At 61.4% G+C, this 17090-nt stretch overlaps 1 protein-coding gene across 1 annotated transcript; it reads right to left on the bottom strand.

Moving 5' to 3' along the window:
• Positions 1–29: 29 nt before the first annotated feature.
• Positions 30–9567, bottom strand: SLC2A6 (solute carrier family 2 member 6). The gene is made up of 10 exons (XM_079925757.1): positions 9461–9567; positions 8750–8912; positions 7553–7759; positions 6819–6918; positions 5973–6184; positions 5397–5549; positions 4660–4768; positions 4218–4403; positions 3864–4009; positions 30–3003 (listed from the first exon to the last, which is right to left on the bottom strand). Exons 1-10 carry the CDS (start codon positions 9550–9552, stop codon positions 2848–2850), a joined length of 1524 nt encoding a protein of 507 aa, XP_079781883.1. The 5' UTR covers positions 9553–9567; the 3' UTR covers positions 30–2847.
• Between the last annotated feature and the right edge of the window lie 7523 nt (positions 9568–17090).

Raw genomic sequence — 17090 nt, 5'->3', positions numbered from 1 at the left:
GCCCCTCCCCCAGATTGGCATCACCCCAAGCTAGGCGCCGAGGGGCTGGGGTGAGGGCTCTGAGGGCCTTGGCCAGCATCGAGGGGATGGGAGGTAGCGGCAGGCAGCGGGGGCCTCGGGGTGATCCAGGCCTCGGGGCGTGAGGCCGCGCGGAGCCTGCAGAGCTCTGCAGACGGCCCGCCTGACCCCACTCTTCCCAGCTCGCGTGGCCTGCCGGCAAGAGGTCCCTGGGTGGGTTTCCAGGCTTACACAGCTGGCGGGACCCCCGAGACCTGCTGAAGGCCCGCGAGGAGCTGCTTTTGGGGACTTTGGTCCCGTCTCGAGGTGGGAGGTCCATCAACCCAGGCCTGGGCATTGGCCACAGTGGCCTCCTCTCAGCCCTCCAGGCAGGAGAGCATCCCGTAAGCTGAGCCACCTGGGCTGCCTCTGTCCTCCTGTCATCAGGGCGGAGCGGTGTCCTGCTGCCCACACCCCCTGCCACTCTGTTCTCCATGGGAGCCCACAGCGCTCCCGACCTGCGATGGCAGCCCGGGTAGTGACCCAGCCGCTGGTTGGGGTGTGCTCCCTCCCCCGGCTCCCGGGAAGCCTGGACTAGCACGGAGCCAGGACACTTCCCGTGGGCCTGGCCAGCCCTAGGTTCTCCCCATCCCCCAGGCCCGGTGCTAAGGACGTGCGGAGGGCAGGCTCTCCCCTGCCCCGCGGGGCTGCCCGTCCACCTCTCTGGTGTGGACCTGCTGACCCCACCCCCCGCCCTGTCCTCAGGGAGCTTCCTGCCTTTTGAGAGCTGGGCAGAGGCTAGAGCCGCCCCTGCTCCCACTGTGAGCTGCCCCACTGCGCTGGGTGCCAGGCCACCAGGGAGCGGGGCCTGTGTGGACGTGCGCGTCGTCTCCCCAGCCTCCCTCCGTGCGCCGTCCCTTCCTTCCGCCCTGCCCACCGGCCGCTCTGGTTGCTGGACTGGTTTCAGCCATTGGCGTGTGTGACAGGCCTGGCCCGCCCGGGTGGCCTGGGGCTCAGCTCCTGCCCCTCCCGGGACCCCAGGCTGGGCCTGCTCTGGGCGCCCAGAGCCCAGGGGCCAGCTCCTGCTCTGTGGATCCAGCCCCAGGGCTGCGCCCCGGTCTTTGCTTCCCAGAGGGACTTTTCATCTCTGGGGTTTGTTAGCGTTTGAGGCTGGGAGGGCAGGCACTGTCCCGGGCACAGCAGCGTCCCCCAGCAGCTGTGCAGGGAGCCCGACACGTGCCTTCAGGGGTCCTCCAGGACCAATTTCCTCAGGCCAGCACTGGGTTCAAAGGGCTGTGGGCTGTAGGTCTCTCCAGGCCAGCAGGGTGTGTGCGTGTGTGTGCGTGTGTGTGTGCGTGTTTGTGTGTGTCTCTCTCCTGCGTGTGCCGTGAATGAGGCCTGTCTACCTCCCAGGAGGAGCAAGGGCCCTGCCTGCCCCTCCTGGCTCATTCTTACCCAGGAAGTGGGACTCTGGGTCACTCCTACCCCTGCCTCCGGGGCCTTGCTGGTGGGGGTCTTCTTGCTGCAGGAGGAGAAGGGCTGGCTGTGTGTTGAGGAAGCTTGCGCTTCTGCCCTGTGAGGAAGTTGGGTGGGCCCTCCAACCCCTCGGTCCCAGGCCAGAGTGGGCAGGTCACTTGCCGAGGTTCCGAATGAGCGTAGCCGAGCAGCCCTGGCGCTGCGATCCTGTCTCGCAGTCGGGGGCGGGTCCCACCTTGCCGGCTGGTGGAGGGGCGGGGCCGCCAGGGCCCTCCCTCCTCTGCGGCCCTGGGCTCTGTCCTCTCCTGGTCCTTGTTTACTCTGTGTTTGGCTTGCGTTTTGAGCAATAAAGCCTGGTAGCGGTTTGTATGGTCTCCCGCGTGGTCAGCCTGTTACCGTCTCCCTCCGGGCCACTAAGTAAGCGGTAGGGATGCCCCGACCCTACACCGGCTGAGCAGGGGCCAGCCCCGGGAGTAACTGCCACGGTATCGAGGTCCCCTATGCTGCTGGCCCTGTGCCGGCCTGCTCCCAGCATCTCAGGCAAGGATGGTGGCTTGGCCGAGCTCGCACAGCTAGGAGGGGCTGGAACCCCAAGGCCGGGGGCCCACGGCCCTTGCCTCTTCCTTCTGCCTGGCTGTGGGCAGCTTGGGGCCGTAGAGAGGTGGCCTGGGGCAGCAGGCCCTGGCGACCTTGGCTGAGAATTTGGGTCCAGCCTGGCTGCTGGGGGAGCTCCCCCACCTGGAGTAAACCCCACTCCTTCCTCTCCTGGGCCGTGGCCCGATTTATTTGTATAAATAGGGTGAGCACGGCTTGAACTCGAGCGCTTCCTGTTCCCAGAAGGCGGGTGGGTGTAGGAGGGAGTGTCCACGCTGGGTCCTGGCCTTTGGGGGTCCAGGACGGTCCGTGCGGTGTCCATAGGCCTCACAGGCCCAGGTTTCTGTCTTGGTCCCCAAAGCCAAGAGGCTCAATGGCCGCCAGGTGATCAGAGCAGGAGGAGGGCCGACGTCCTGTGCGGAGCCGCTCCACCGCCAGCAGCCCTGTGTGTCCTCGGCGTGGCCCTCCACGCGTGAGTGAGCACTAGGCCCGAGGTCGCCCAACAAGGCCTTGGCCCCGGGGCCATGTGGCTGCCCTCTCCGTCGGTGGGTCTGGCCGATGAGTGGGTGACACTGGGGCCACCTGAGCCAGGGCCGAGGCTGGACGGGGCGCTGCCTGCCCAGAGCTGGTGCGTGTGCCGTGCCGTGAGGCCTCTGGCCGGTCCTCCTGTGCCCTGGCTGGCGGCGGGTTGACACCGCCTCCTGGACGCGGGGTGCAGGTTTGGGGCCCCGACACGCTCCACCACCCAGTGGTTTGGCCCTCAACGGTGGGGGCCCCGCCCTAGCGTAGGAAGGACCTCCTCCCGCTGCGGAAGAAGGACTCGATCTGCTCCAGCGACCGGCCCTTGGTCTCGGGCACACAGCAGCCAGTGAAGGCCAGGTTCACGGAACACACGGCGGCAAAGAAGAAGAAAGGCGCCTGCAGGCCGAAGGCATTCTGGGGGAGAAGAGGGGCTCCGGGTCACAGGGGAGCGCTAAAGGCCCTTCGCCCCAGCACCAGCTTGTGGCCCTGCAGGCGTCAGCCAGCCTGGGGGGCAGGCCTTCATCTCGTTCCCCTGCTTGGACCACCCCCGGGTTCCCCGCCGTCTCCAGCGTGAAATCCAGGTGCCTCAGCAGGGCATTCGAGTCCTTGAGGGGTGCAGGCAGCCTTCCTCTGTGCTGGGCCCAGGACTGACTGCTCCCAGCCGGAGCCCAACCTGCCCCAGACACCGGCCTCTCTCCTTGGTCCCAGTGCCCACCTCTCATTTTGAGCTGTCCCACATGCCCGCTTGCGGCAGGCCTGCCACCACAGCGTGGCTGACCTGCTCGGGGCGCCCCCAACCCTGCCCTGACCCACTGACTGCACCAGGCTAGGCCCCATCCAAGCTGTCCCCATCAGATTCTCCCACTTGGGAGCTGGGAGCTGGAACCTGGAGGTTGTGGTTGGCTTCAGGGCCTGCTGGGGGTTTGAACCAAGAGGCTGGGGGAAGGGGAAGGGGATGGGGAAGCATTCGACGGAGAGACCCAAACTGCCCACCCAGACAGAAGGCCCAGATACCCCGGAGGGTGACAGGCAGGGCAGGCGGGTGTGGCTGTCTGGACTTGGGTCCCACCCTGGCCTGGGAGGTCAGTCACCTGACTTCTCCCAACAGTTCCCTGAGCCGAGTCTGTTTGCTGAAATGCATGTTGTCACTTGACGGCCCTTGGCCTCCGCGTGAAGGGGGTGTGTGCTAAGGCTGAGGGGACACGCGGAGAAGCCTCAGCACGGCCCTCGGCACCGGCCAGAGAGGCCCCAGGTCCCCGGGGCAGAGCACTCACCACCACCAGCAGGAAGGACTTGGTGAGGGCAAAGGCGGTGAGCCAGCTGACGAGCACGCAGAGCCCCGAGGCCACGCCGCGGGCCCGCAGGGGCAGGATCTCAGACATGAGGAGCCAGGTGATGGGCCCCCAGCCCATGGCGTAGCCTGCCGGAAGCGGGGAGCGGCGGGCTCAGAGCCCACTTGTCGTGGGGGGGGCGGGGAAGAAGGCCTCTCGTGTCTCCCTGGAGCTGCTGAGGGACGGCTCCCCAACCTCCGGGACGGCAGTGACACCGCCCACAACACCGGCGCGTCCCCGCACCTCACACCCAAGACAGCCCTGCCCCCAGACCCCGTAGAGCACGGCCACACCTACCCATGATGAAGAGCATGGTGGCCAGCAGGGGCACCAGGGTGAGGTAGCTGGTGGGCGTGGCCAGGGGCTGCTCTGTGCCTCCCAGGGGCGCACTCTCCAGGCCCATGGTGCTGTTGGGGGCCAGAGGCTTCGGACCGAAATGGACGTACAGCCCCAGCGTCAGGTTGGCAGCAAACATGCTGGCCGCTGTGGACAGACAGGTGGCCCTCGGGGGGCCGGGACCCTCTGAGCCAGCACCCCTCAGCGCCCTGTACCCCGTGTGGCCCAGTCCCCTGCAGGGCAGCCAGCTCCCACCCAGCCCGCGTTTGGGCTCCCGCCACACCCAGCATGTGTGTCATCATCAGCTGACCCAGGCCCCCTGGCGCTCCCACCGCGAGGGCTGGCAAGACACGTGGCAGCTGCTGAAGGAGTGAATGAGTGCAGGTGAGCAGCCTGTGCTCACCTGAGACAAAGAGCAGAGCCTTGCGGCCGGCCAGGTCCATGGTGAGGGCGGCAATCAGCACGGACAGGAGCCGCACAGCTCCCACGATGGCTGCGTCATCCTCAGGGGGCTGCAAGGAGGAAGCCCCCGGGGCTGAGGGACCCCAGTCTGCTGTTCCTCCCCGCCCCACCGCCCCCGCCAAGGCTCTGCAGGGACCGGCCCCAGGCTCAGCTGCTTTGTGCCAGGCGGTTTCGCTGGTCACCCAGCCCGGCCCGTGGGGCCTTCGCAGGCAGGGGCGCAACTGCTGTGCCCACCACCAAGCCCAGGGCTGGCACCGGATCCAGGCATCACAACAACTTGTGGAACCACGCTGTCGCTCATCTTCAGACCTCATCTCCCTCTGAGCCCCAGGAAGGGTGGATGAAGCCATGCTGGCTTCGCAGAGGAGAAAGCTGAGGTTTGGAGGGGAGGTACTTCCTCAGTGGGTGGCAGATGCTCTGAACCTGGGGTTTGTGGCTCCCGGGGGGTCTATGCTTCTATAGAACTGGTTTTCCTGGTAATTCTACCTTATTTTAAAACATGCAAGCTTCGTTTACAAACATTCCTCTGAGAACAGGTGGTTGGCCCAGAAACAGTTAAGAGACGCTGGTGTCTGCGCGTGTGCGTGCACCCCAGACCCCGGCACAGAGCAGATGCTCCGCGGGGATGCCCTCCCCGGATCTGGGGGCAGAGCGGGTGGTGTGGGGCCGGGCTCTCACCAGCAGGACGGCAGTGCTGTCGAAGATGGACTGCAGGTAGACGAGGATGGGCGTGATGCCCGTCAGTTGCTGCAGGAAGCGCATCAGCAAGGCGATGACGATGGGGCGGTACATGTGGGGGTCCCGGGCCTCGGCCCACGACAGGTGGCTGCTCTGGAGGCAGGAGGCTGCCGCTGAGGGGGCTGTGCCCACCCCTCCGGCTGGCACCAACCTGCCCTGGGCTGCATGGGGCTGGGTAGGAGGCTCCCCTCTTCCCTCCTCCAGGGAAGATCCCCAGCACAGAGGCGACCCTGGCTCTGGGGACAGGCCCGGGGACCCCCGCGTGGACCCAGGCTCTTGGATCAGTGGGTGGGCCAAGGCAGACCCCTGCTTGTCAGTATCGCCGGGCCCCCAGGCATCCACCGCACGGCACATGCGCCCTGGGCCAGGGGCCACGACATCGCACCCCCCCACCCCTTGTTCCTAGAGGTGGGAACTGCTCTTATCCCTGTTCTCCAGGAAAAGCAACTGAGGCTTGTGATGGCCTAGTGAATGGCCACAGCCCCACAGTGCTGTAGGCGCCCACGCCTCCCACACCTGTCTCCGGACGTTGTCCTGGATCTGCTCGAACTCCCAGCGGATGTCAGCGTCAGCCCCTCGCAGCCAGGCCAGGGCCTGCAGCGCCTCCGAGTCCCTGCCCCTCGAGAGCAGGAAGCGAGGTGAGTTGGGCATGAAGCTGAGCAGCAGAATCATGACAAGCACGGGCCCCTCCCCGGCCACGGCCAGCCAGCGCCACGGCAGCAGCAGGCCTGGGCACAAGGAGCGGGTGAGGGGCTGCGGCTGCGCTGGGCCCAGAACCCCTCCCACCGGGGCCTCTGAGCAGCCTCATTTGCCCTCAGGTGTGAGTCCCCGGGCCACCTCCTACAGGAAGCCTACCCTGGTTGCTCCAGGCCTCTGCGGTCTCAATCAAGAGGGGCCACAGGGACTGCCTGGCCCCTGGCACAGGGCCCAGGTCCTTGGAGGGTCTCAAGGGCCACGGCAAGGTGATGGAGGAGTAGCCTGAGCAGCAAGGTCCTGGGGCCTCTACCGCCAAACCCCCACCCCACCTCAGCTGGCTGCACTCTGATCACTTTTCTCTATGGTCTTCCCACCTAAGACTATTTGAAAGAAAACATTCTGCTGTCAAAAGACAGTTTAAAGGCTGCCAGCCCAAGAGAAGCCCTCCCTGCCCAGTTAGGGGTGGGACCTCGTGACCAGAGAGGCGCAGGGAATTGCCCGGAGGCACACAGCATGAAGGCAGCTATGCCTCTGGCCTCCCAGCATGGAATTCGTCTGGGGGCACGTTCGTTCATCCCTTCCCACCCCCGGCTGCTCAGCGGCACCCCATCACCCCCCGGCCTGCAGACGGGGGAGGCGCCTAGAGCGCCTGTGGGTGATACTTGCCAAGGGCGTAGAGAGACAGTGATCCGAACACGGCCATGAGCTGGGGTGTGGCGCCCAGGGCCCCACGGACGCCTGCGGGAGCAATCTCAGACACGTACACCTGCAAGACACATCCCCCCCACCCCAGCCTCCGCTGAGAACACAGGTGCCCGGGCCCAGCTGAGGTAGCACAGGTGGCCTGGTGAGCCGTGGGGAGCAGGGAGCGGGGGCTTCCAGCGGGGTTCTCCTCCGCATCGTGACTCACGGCGTGGTGTCCCTTGGGCCTCAGTCGCCCTGCCAAGTGGGCAGAAGCGCTCAGCTCTGACGTGGGGGCGTGAGGCTGGGAATTGGGAGGCCTGAGGGCACCTGGACTCTGGCCTCTGCTCCTTCAGGGGCCTTCGTCCCATGCCGGGCTTGCCCAGCCCCCGAGTGGGTATGTGGAATGGTGGGTATGACGAGGGGGTCCCAGGAAGGGTGCAGGGCAGGGACTTCCCTTCCCTTTCTTGTTGCGTTGCTCAATGTGGATTTTCTCTGATTGAGCAATGTGTCAGGACTCAGGACAGGAAGTCTGGGGAGTCCAGAGCTGGGGGCGGCTTGGGACTGGTGTCAGATTCCCCCCAAATTAGCTGCCCTGGTGGGGCTGAGCTGAGGCTCCCTGGCAAACACATCCCTGTTGACCAGGGGGCTCCGAGGCCAGGAGGCCTCAGCTGATGGTGAGGCAGTGAGAGGACCGGGGTGGGCAGTCCTGGCCTTACCGGGATGCAGGCGGCTGTGAGTCCCCCAGCGAAGCCCGTCAGCGTCCTCCCCAGGAGCAACATCCAGAGGCCGTGGGCGCCCGCCATGAGCGCATAGCCGGCCGCCGAGGGCACAGCCGAGAACATGATGCTCAGCTTCCGGCCCAGGAGGTCGTTGAGCACCATGGCGCTGAGGCCCCCGGCCGCCGCACCCAAGGTGAACACGGACTGCGGGGAAAGGGTGCAGGGCCCCGTCAGAGCCTAGAGACAGCTGCTTTTCCAGGCTGTCCCAGGAGCCTGGGCTGCCGGACTAGGGCCCTGGATGGTAGTGAGCCTCCCGTCTCCGGAGGGGTACAAGCAGCATGTGGACAGCTGTTTGTTAGGGATGCCACAACAGCTGTCTGCAGCGGCTCTGTCCAGCCTGATATTTAGATGTCTAGCACTGTGATAGAGCAGGCAGGAGGACTCTGTGACTTGAAGCCCTTGGGATTTTAAGACTTGGGGGTTCTCGGATTCCCTGTCGAGTGGACCAGGTTGGATCCGGTCAGTGACCTGGGCACGGTGCTCAGCCTGTCTGAGCCTCAGTTCCTTCAGCTGCATTATGGGGACAGCGGTAGCACCCCCCTCATAGGGTTGGCCCTGGAGTAAACCGGCTCTCGTGGCAGGTGCCTAGCACAGGCCCGGCACACACTAGGTGTGCAGTCTGCACTGGGTATTATCGTCTTAGCTGACGTGTTGTGGTTGTAAATCGGAGGCCGCTGAGATTGCTATTCTAGAATCTTGGGACTCCGGGGGCCTGTGCTCTTCCTACTTACACGCCCACCGTCTATCCTGGGACCCGCTGTGCCCCAGCAGTGCTTCTTCCATTAGTAGCGGATTCTCCTGCCACCCCTCCTCCAGGGAGGTGTCCTCTCTGCTACGACAGCCCAGCTCTGGGTGGGGGGATCTGGGGAGCCCTCAGCCCCACTGGGTGGAGGCCTTAACGGACACCTCCCCACCTGCTCCTTCCCTTCTCCATCAGCTTTCACTTCCTCCTTTTATTTCACAGCCATTATCTGGCCTCACTCCACCCACCCCACCCTGGAGTGGGTGTGGGGGGGGGGCAGACCAGGGCCCTGGAGGGGGTCCCAAGGCTGACCTTTGGGGGGTTCCTAGCTTGGGACGGAGCTCAGTGCGTCCCTGCCCTGCCCCTCCTCCAGCTCAGAGCATGGCTCTTACCCCGAACCAGGATGCCTGGGTTTTGGTCAGACTCAGGTTTGGGTCCAAGGAGTGCTCCAGGGCTGGGATGACAGGGGACGTGTAGACCAGGGCATACCCGAAGCTGAAGTTGCCCAGCACAGCAGCGAAGGTAGCTAGGAACACCCTCTTGTTCTGCAGGGCCCTGGTGCGTGGGGGGTGCAGAGCAGTCAGAATCTGAGTCCCTCCTCGCCTAACTGCTGCCTGTCCTGAGCACGGTGGCTACCCGCTCAGAGCGCCGTGCTGGGGACGGCTGGGTCAAGAGCTGGTCAGGCTGGCACCTCCCAGGCCTGAGCACCAGCTCCCTTGGGAAACCCCCAGGGCATGAGGACAGCCCTTGCAGCCACTGCTGTGGCTGAGACGCAGGTGCAGAGCACTGTTCCCGCAGAGGAGGCTCGGTGTCTGCCCCCAGCTTTGCCGTTCAAGGCTTACTGTGTGACTTTAGGCAAGCCCCTCGCCCCCTCTGGGTCTCAGTCGCCCTGTCTCTGCCAATTGGGGGCTGGGCCCTGTACTCAGGAGGACCGGCTCCTTAAATAGGACTAGTGTGTCTGGGGCAGGAGGGAACCAGATGGCCCCTTGGTGGCCACTCACCGACAGTCAGTGGAGGCCCAAGATGGGAGCCAGCTGCCCACTGGAGGATACCAGGGCCATCCCTAGCCTCCACCCGCAGACCCTATGCCTAGAGGCTCTCACCCGACCCGCGTCGTCTCCCTTGGTGACGGGGGCGGCTTCTCGGGGAAGGTGTCATAGTCCGGGCCCTCGGCTCCCAGCAGCGGCTCCTGCATGGCCGGCTTCTCCTGTCGGGGTGCGCCGCCGAGGGGCAGGGGCAGCTCCGGCCAGAGGCGCGTCCGGCCGCAGCTGCTGGGAGCATCCGGCTGAGCCCGCAGCTCCGCCCCCATGACCGCGATTGGCTGCGGGGCGGCCCTGCAGAGCGGGCGCCGGCCAATGAGGCGGCCACGAGTGGTGCGGATGCTGAGGATGCGGGGTGCGGCGCTGGGGTGGGGCGGCCGGGCTTTACCCTGTAGCCGACTCGGGTGTAGGGCGGAGGAGCCCGGACGGGGCGGCAGGGTTTTCCCTGGACGCGGCAGGCCCCTCGTGCGCCCCTGGAGGCCCCGGGGCTCGCTTAGCGGATGGGAACCCGCACGGAGGGAGCCGCTTGAAAGTCATGCAGGGCCTGGAGGCAGAGCCCTTCCCCATTCGTCTGTGTCCGCGGCTGGGTCCAAGCTGGGTACCAGCCCTGGGGCGCAGACTGCGTCCCACCCCGGGGCCCAGTTTCTATAAGCAGGAGGAAGCTGAAGCCCAGAGAGGGGCCGTGACGCGCAAAGGTCACACAGCGAACACTTGTGGAGACGAAGACTGTGTGCTCCGCCTTGCGCTCCACGCCCTCTCTCCCTGCCACATCGCGTTTCTGAGTCACTGCTGTCCCCTTGACGCGGTGAAATCAGGTTCGCGAGTATCTGGGACAGCCGCAGCCGAAGGTGTGTGGAGTGAAGGCAGAGGGAGGAGGGGCTGGCGATTCCAGTGGGCGAGACTTGGATTTTCCCCATTTCTGATGGCAGGAGTGACTTGGGCTTGTAGCCAATCATCGAGGTAATAAGATAGCACTTAAAAATAAGAAAGAACCTGAAAATTCCCTGGAAGCCCATTCTTTTTTTTTTTTATTATTTTTGGCTGCGTTGGGTCTTCGTTTCTGTGTGAGGGCTTTCTCCAATTGCGGCGAGCAGGGGCCACTCTTCGTCGCGGTGTGCGGGCCTCTCACTGTCACGGCCTCTCCGGTTGTGGAGCACAGGCTCCAGACGCACAGGCTCAGTAGTTGTGGCTCACGGGCCTAGTTGCTCCGCGGCATGTGGGATCTTCCCAGACCGGGACTCGAACCCGTGTCCCTTGCATTGGCAGGCAGATTCTCAACCACTGCGCCACCAGGGAGGCGCTGGAAGCCCATTCTTAAAACAAAACACCACCGCCAGCCACAAAAAACCCAACCGACCAAACAAAAACGCAAACCACACACGCACACACCACACAACAAAAACAACAGAACGGAATTACTAGTTCCAGCTCTCCCTTTGGACTTTTTCAGATGGAGGAGGCTGAATCAGACCCTATTCTGCTGAGTGGATGTGCCACATGTATTTTACAACCGACTCTTTGTCGTTGAACATTTGGGTTATTTCCAAAGTTTAGCTCTCAAAATAGCGAAGTGTTTAAAAAAGTTATTACAGTTCTCTTTTATAATCATCAAAATGTAACCACATGTATTAGAATAGAGAAAACAGACGTGGGAAGGCCACATCCATTGCCAACAGCCTCACCCTGCTGGAATCTTAGTGTCTTTCCTTCCTCTCGTTTCCCCATGTGTCTGTTTTGTGTGTTGGCCCGTCGAGTGTGCATCTGATTGTGTGACCACTTCACACTGTGTTTTAAGCATTTGCTTGCCGTCAAGGGTATAGTCTGTGGACTCAGGCACACCCAATAAGTGGTGACTCTTGCTGTAATGTTGCATCGTCCTCGTGACCATATTTTGAAAATTGAGATGTAACACGTCAAAACCGAGCCGGACCCCGTGGGGCCTTCCCGGGACAGACTGCCCCCTCCGTGTCCTCCGCCTGCCTTTTGTCTGTAGGAAAACTTTATCCATAGAATAAATTTAATCAGAGAAGTGAAAAAATGCAGAAGCAAAGAAAAGCAAACAGGACAAAATAATAGTGTTTCGTCATTAAACAAAGTCAAGGACCTTTAGTTCCTCCTCAAAGGCTATGGATAACATTCTGAGTCATACCCTTTGAGCTGTTTTGCCAATACTGAAACCCCCACTCGGTGGAAAGGGTTAACTCCATGAAGACCACACTGTAGCCATGACATAAACTGCTCCATCTCCATTCCAAGAACTGGCCTGAAAGAAATGGGCACAAACCAGCCCTGGAACTGAAGATTAAACTGTGCTTAAAACAAGACACTGATGAGCCCACCGCAAGACCAATTTCAAGATGATTGTCGGAGCTGACTGTGCTGTTTCTGCATGTAGACCCTTCCCTTTGCCTGTACACCCCCGAAACTCCCCTTTAAAGGCTCTGATTGGCAGGGGAAGTTGGCTTTTGGACACACAAGTCTGCCTTCTCCCCCCGGGTTGCTGGCCTCCTGTATGAAGCAACCTCTCCTTTCCTACCAACACCTGTTTCTTGAGTATTGGCTTTCAAGCTTCGAGCAGCCAGACCTGAGCTCCGTAACATCTTAAGGGTGCAGCTCAATGAATCAAATTCTGTGCGCACCCAGGAGTCACGGCTCAGATCCAGAAAGAAGCTTCTGATCACCCCCAGAAAATCCCAAGTATTCCTTCCCAGTCGCGCCCACCCTCCTGAGGTCCCGTCGCTCTGATTTCCGTCATTGTGGCTTGGATTTTCCCGCCCTTGAACCTCTTGAATGGAATCCTGCTCTTGTTTCTGGCTTTTTTTTTTTCCTTTAAAGTCAGCTTTATTGAGGGACAGTCTACACACAGTAAAATGGACCCATTTTAAGTGTGTAGACTGATGAGTGTTGGCAGCTGTATCACGCAGTGGCCCCCCAGTCAAGGCATAGAACATTTCCGTCCTCCAAGAAGTATACTGGTGCCCCTTCCCGGTCAACACTCCTCCTCCATCCCTAAGACACCACTAACCATCTTTCTGTGACTGTACATTAATCTTTCCTAGAGTTTCATAGAAAGAGAACCATATATTAAGTGCTTTTTTCTGGCTTCTTTTACTCAGTACATCTATGAGGTTCATCCGTGCTGTGCTTTCTAGTGGCCTGTTCTCTTTCTGTTGCTGTGTGTGTTAAGTTCCATCCTTTGATGGGTGGTTGGGTTTCACGAAGCTCGGGGCAAGCCACCCCCAAATATGCCAACGGGGCAGACTGATTATGCTGAATTAAAGTTACTTGAGAAACAGTGGAGGCAAGAAGGGCACTCTGACCCTCCTCTCTGTCGCCCTGAAAGCAGAAAATAAATCTCCCATGTGGAATATACCCTTCCTGCACCGGGAGGTAGAGAGACATCCTTATCACCAGAGATGGGGAATTCCAGGCAAGAAGGCTGTGTAACAAACTCTGCCTGGTTTCTTCGCTAATGAGCACCCAAGCCTAAGTTTCTTTGTCTTGTCAGTTCTTCACAAATTTGTTGTTTCTTTGTCTAAAAAGCATAAAAGCTGCCTGCTTTGGTCATTTCTTTGGGGCCCGTATCTATGAGACCTCGGCATGTAGGAAATTCAATTTGTTTTTTTTCTCCTTCTGTTAATCTGTCTTGTGTCAATTTAACTCTCCTGGACAGGCTATTTTCAGTTTGGGGCTAAAAGAATAAAGCTGGTATGACTCTCCTTGTCATAATCCTGTCTTGCCGGCTTTTTAAGGTTCTTGAGTGGACGAGCCTGGATTTGCTCATGAATCTTCTGTCATGGGCATTAAGGTTATTTCACGCCTTTTTGCTTTTAAAATTAGCAGTGTGCTGAACATCTTTGCCCTTAAGGGATAATTTCCTTCAGCAAAGATCATTTCTGTGGTCCTCAGGCCTCTGAACCCTCCTATCTTCTCTCCTGCCCACTCTCATCTGGGTCAGCCCCAGATGGGCTGCTCTGGAACCTGGCCTCTGGGGGTGGGGTGGGACTATCCCCCCCTCCCTCCCACCCGGCGCCTGGCACAGCATGGGCACACATCCAATGCCAGGAGACCCCTTGCTGGCTTGAATTTAGAGCCTGCCCTTCTTCCTTAGCCTCCCCCAGGTCCCATGCGGAAGCTAAGCGGCAGCAGGAAGCCCAGGTCTGGGAGTTGAGGAACCTGTTTCTGCTGGGCCCGGGAAAGCCCTGGACACACCCACGCGGGGGCTGGGGCCCTCACTTCCCCGCCTCGCAGCTCCGGCCACTCCTTGGGGGAAGCCCCAGAGGGGGTGGCTGCTTTAGCGGAAAGAGCCCCTAGTTGATCCATCCAGGCTGCCACTCACTGGTGTCTGTCCCTGGGGAGTCTGGCAGCTCCGGGGCAGCCCTCTTCCAGGACATGGGAGCCCAATGGCTGGAAGGTAAATGTCCTGAGAACTGCCGGGGTTGGGGTTGGGAAGGGGCTGGGCAGAGGCCACTCCCTGTCTCCTGGACCTTGCTGGCTGGTCTAGGGCATTGGAGCTTAAGTGACCTAGTCCACACTCTGTCCCTGTACGGAAGAGGAGCCCGAGAATAGGGTCTCAGGCTGCCAGGACCCTCCCTGCCAAGCTCTGGGGCTTCTCGGGAGCCACTTCCTTTACTGAGCCTCCTTTTTCTCATCTGTAAGATGGATGTAACCTGGTGCCCACTTCCTTAGCTGCCGTGTGGGCAGAGAGCAGCTGGTAGCCTTGATACAAATCCTCCCGCAGTTCTAGTCCTTCCAGACGAGGATGCTGGCTTTCAACTGCCCCAGAAACTAGCCTAGTTGCATTCCAGACCCCGTGGCGCAGGGGGAAAGGTCCTGACTTCCAGCCCCTGTCATCTCAAGGGAGAAGGTGAGGAGGTTGGAGGGAACGCCAGCGGCCCAGGGGCTGTCTCATCTGGTCCTTATCCTCCCAGGGTGGTCTTTGGCATCTCCATTTCACAGAGGAAAAAATCAAGGCTCAGGGAGTCACTGCCCAGGGTCACCTCTGGGGCACCTCTTGGCCCCTGGCTCCTGCTGTGTCTGGGGGGCTTCCCGAGGGAGAGGGATGGGACAGGCGGTGGGTGGGTGGTGGGCCCTTCCCAAACGGAGTCCTGTCCCTCACCTCCGTCTCACAGATGGGCCAGCCAGGGCCCCCCGGTGAGAAGGTCTCTGACACCCAGCTGTCTGGTGCAACCGCCACCCCCCACCATGCGGCGGCTGATGCCATCCCTGGCCCCGAGGACTCGGACCTGGTGCCCTCCCTGACCCTGGCTGCGGCTCTGGTTCTGTTGTTCCTCTTGTTCTCGGCCTGGCTGGTATGGGACAGGGCCCTCCGAGGTTTTTGCTAAGGTGGGCTCCCAAGCAGCGGGTGTGGGTATCCCTGGGGCGGGAGTGGCACCGGCCCCCCCAGCCACACCCTGGGCCAAATCCTGTGGCCAGCCGCTCAGCCCTCGCCCGTGGCAGCCCCAGTGGGACCCCAGGAGGCCCCCAACTCCCTCCCACTGGAGGGCAGGAACCCCGATGAGCCCTGGAGTCTGCAGCAGAAAGTCGCTGCTGGAGCCTCATGTCTGGGGACGGTCACAGAAGGTGGGCTAAGGGCCTGGGGCAGCCGAGAGTGCCCAGGCAGATGGGCCTCAAAACCGTCCCGTCCTGGCTGGCTGCGGGGTGTGGCGGGGTCCCCATCCTTGTACCACCATCCTGAGTGTTGCAAATAAAGCCAGGTGACCTCTGGGTATTGGTGGAATGAATCAGAACGAGTCGGGGGACGAGAGCTCCAGCCCAGGCTCTGCCCATGCTGGGCCGTGTGATGGTGGACAAGGCCCTTCTCCATTCCAAACCTCGGTTTCCCAGTCATCAAATGATGGCAATACCTACTTCGGGGCATCGTTGGGAGGGCCCCCCAGTAGGCAGGCATTCTGTGGTCACCTCCGCAGCACACAGTCTCCCTTTGTGTCCGTCCCTCTTCCTCCTCCTGGTACCCAGAAAACCCTTGGAGGAAGCCCCGCACCCTCCCCAGGGCTGAGGCCAGTCAGAGACGGGATGCGCTGGTCTTGGCCGCCACCTGGTGGCTGAAGTTAGAACTACACCATCCCTTTGGCGTTCCCTTCAGGGCAGAGGAAGTGAAGGTGTTTGTTTTATTTTTTAAATTTTGAGATTGTGGATAAGCACAAATCGGATTACGTGGAGAAAACTTCTTTTACCATTTGCTATTTATCTTCTTTCCCTCTATTTCCGTATCTATAATCTCCTTACCAAAAAAGCATCAGGCCGAAGGCGGAGGGGGTGGGGGAGAACTCTGAACAAAGGCGCGGGGGCGGGGAGGGGGTGGTCTGCCCAGGGTCACCGGAGCCTTCCTGCCCCGCAGTGGCCCCTTCTTGGACCTTGACAAAGGAAGATGTGCTTTTCTGAGGCTGGGAGGGTCGTGGAGATCTTCAGGTCAGGGCTGGAGGCCCCAGGATCCTCCAGGATGCACTGGACAAATGCTTATCAAGAGCCCTCCCGAGGGGATATCCTCTGTCCTCCGGGGAGCAGGGAAGGGAGGAGAAGCCCCTCCGGGCCTCGCCCGAGGCCTCAGCCTTGCCCACTGCCCGACACGGGGTGAGGGCAGATGTGTGCGGCCCCTTGTTTGTATCTTTGTCCAGCGCCCAAGAAAATGCGTGTGGCTTCCGTCGCGGTTCCAACAGCCCCTCACTGCATCCGGCCCAGCCCCTGTGGTTCTCCCAGGCTGCCGAGCCCCCTCTGTAGCGCTTGAGGCCAGCACGGGCATCTGTGTGAAGCTGGTCCAGGAAAGAATTGCACCGGCGAGGGAAATATAGTTCTGTGTAATTCAGTGACCTGTTTTATAAACACTGTGGTCCCATTTGGGGTTTTTCCTGCCCTGTCTCCCCGCTCTTCCAGGGGTGCCGGGGCAGCCAGAGGCCTGAGCTTAGGAAAGTCTGGGCTTTTGGTGGGCTGGACGTCGCCAAGGGTTGGACGTCGCCAAGGGTGACAGGATGGGCTGGGCCTGGGGTGGGCAAGCCAGAGAGGGTCCTGGCGAGGGGCTGGCAGCCTGCTCCTTGAGCCCATCGGCAGCGAGTGGCTGGGAGCCAGCAGCTCGTGTGCGAGTGTGTATGTGTGTTGGTGCGTATGTGTACATGCATGCCTGCACGCACACATGTGTGCCCACGTGCTGCAAACACGTGCACCGCGTGTGTACGCGCACATAGCGCACATGCACGTGTGGCCATCTCCGTACACGCGCCTGTGTGTGCCCCCGTGTGCCCCCGTGTGCCGGGGTGTGTGTGCGACTCTGCGTACCCTGTGAACATCTGTATTTGCATGCGTGCATGTACGTGTGTGTATACATGCAGTTGTTGTGCGTGCACGTGTGTGCACGTGTGTTTCATCCACGTGCCCTCCCTGTAGGAGCCTGGCGATGGAGTGGAGCTGGCCTCTTTCCTCCCAGCCTGGGCACGGGCTCCTGGGTGTTTACAAGTCAGGGTTCAAGTGGCCCCGGGGGCCGGGAGGCTTCTCCTTTGGGGAAAGAGGTTTTCCCATCGTTTCCTTCCTTTCCGGCTCTGCCCAGCTGTGCGGCCTTGGAAGAGTCCCGCTGCCCAAGCCATTTCCTCATCAGTCTGCGGTGGGGTGGGGCCACACTGCCACCTCTACTCCTTTCTGCCTCCTTCCTAAAAGGGCCCCCGTTGTGTTTGGGGGGGCA

The sequence above is a fragment of the Stenella coeruleoalba genome (genome assembly GCF_951394435.1).
Source record: "Stenella coeruleoalba genome assembly, chromosome: 7".
Taxonomy (NCBI): Eukaryota; Metazoa; Chordata; class Mammalia; order Artiodactyla; family Delphinidae; genus Stenella; species Stenella coeruleoalba.
Note: the sequence above shows the minus strand (reverse complement) of the source record. Positions and strands in the feature narration are given on the sequence as shown.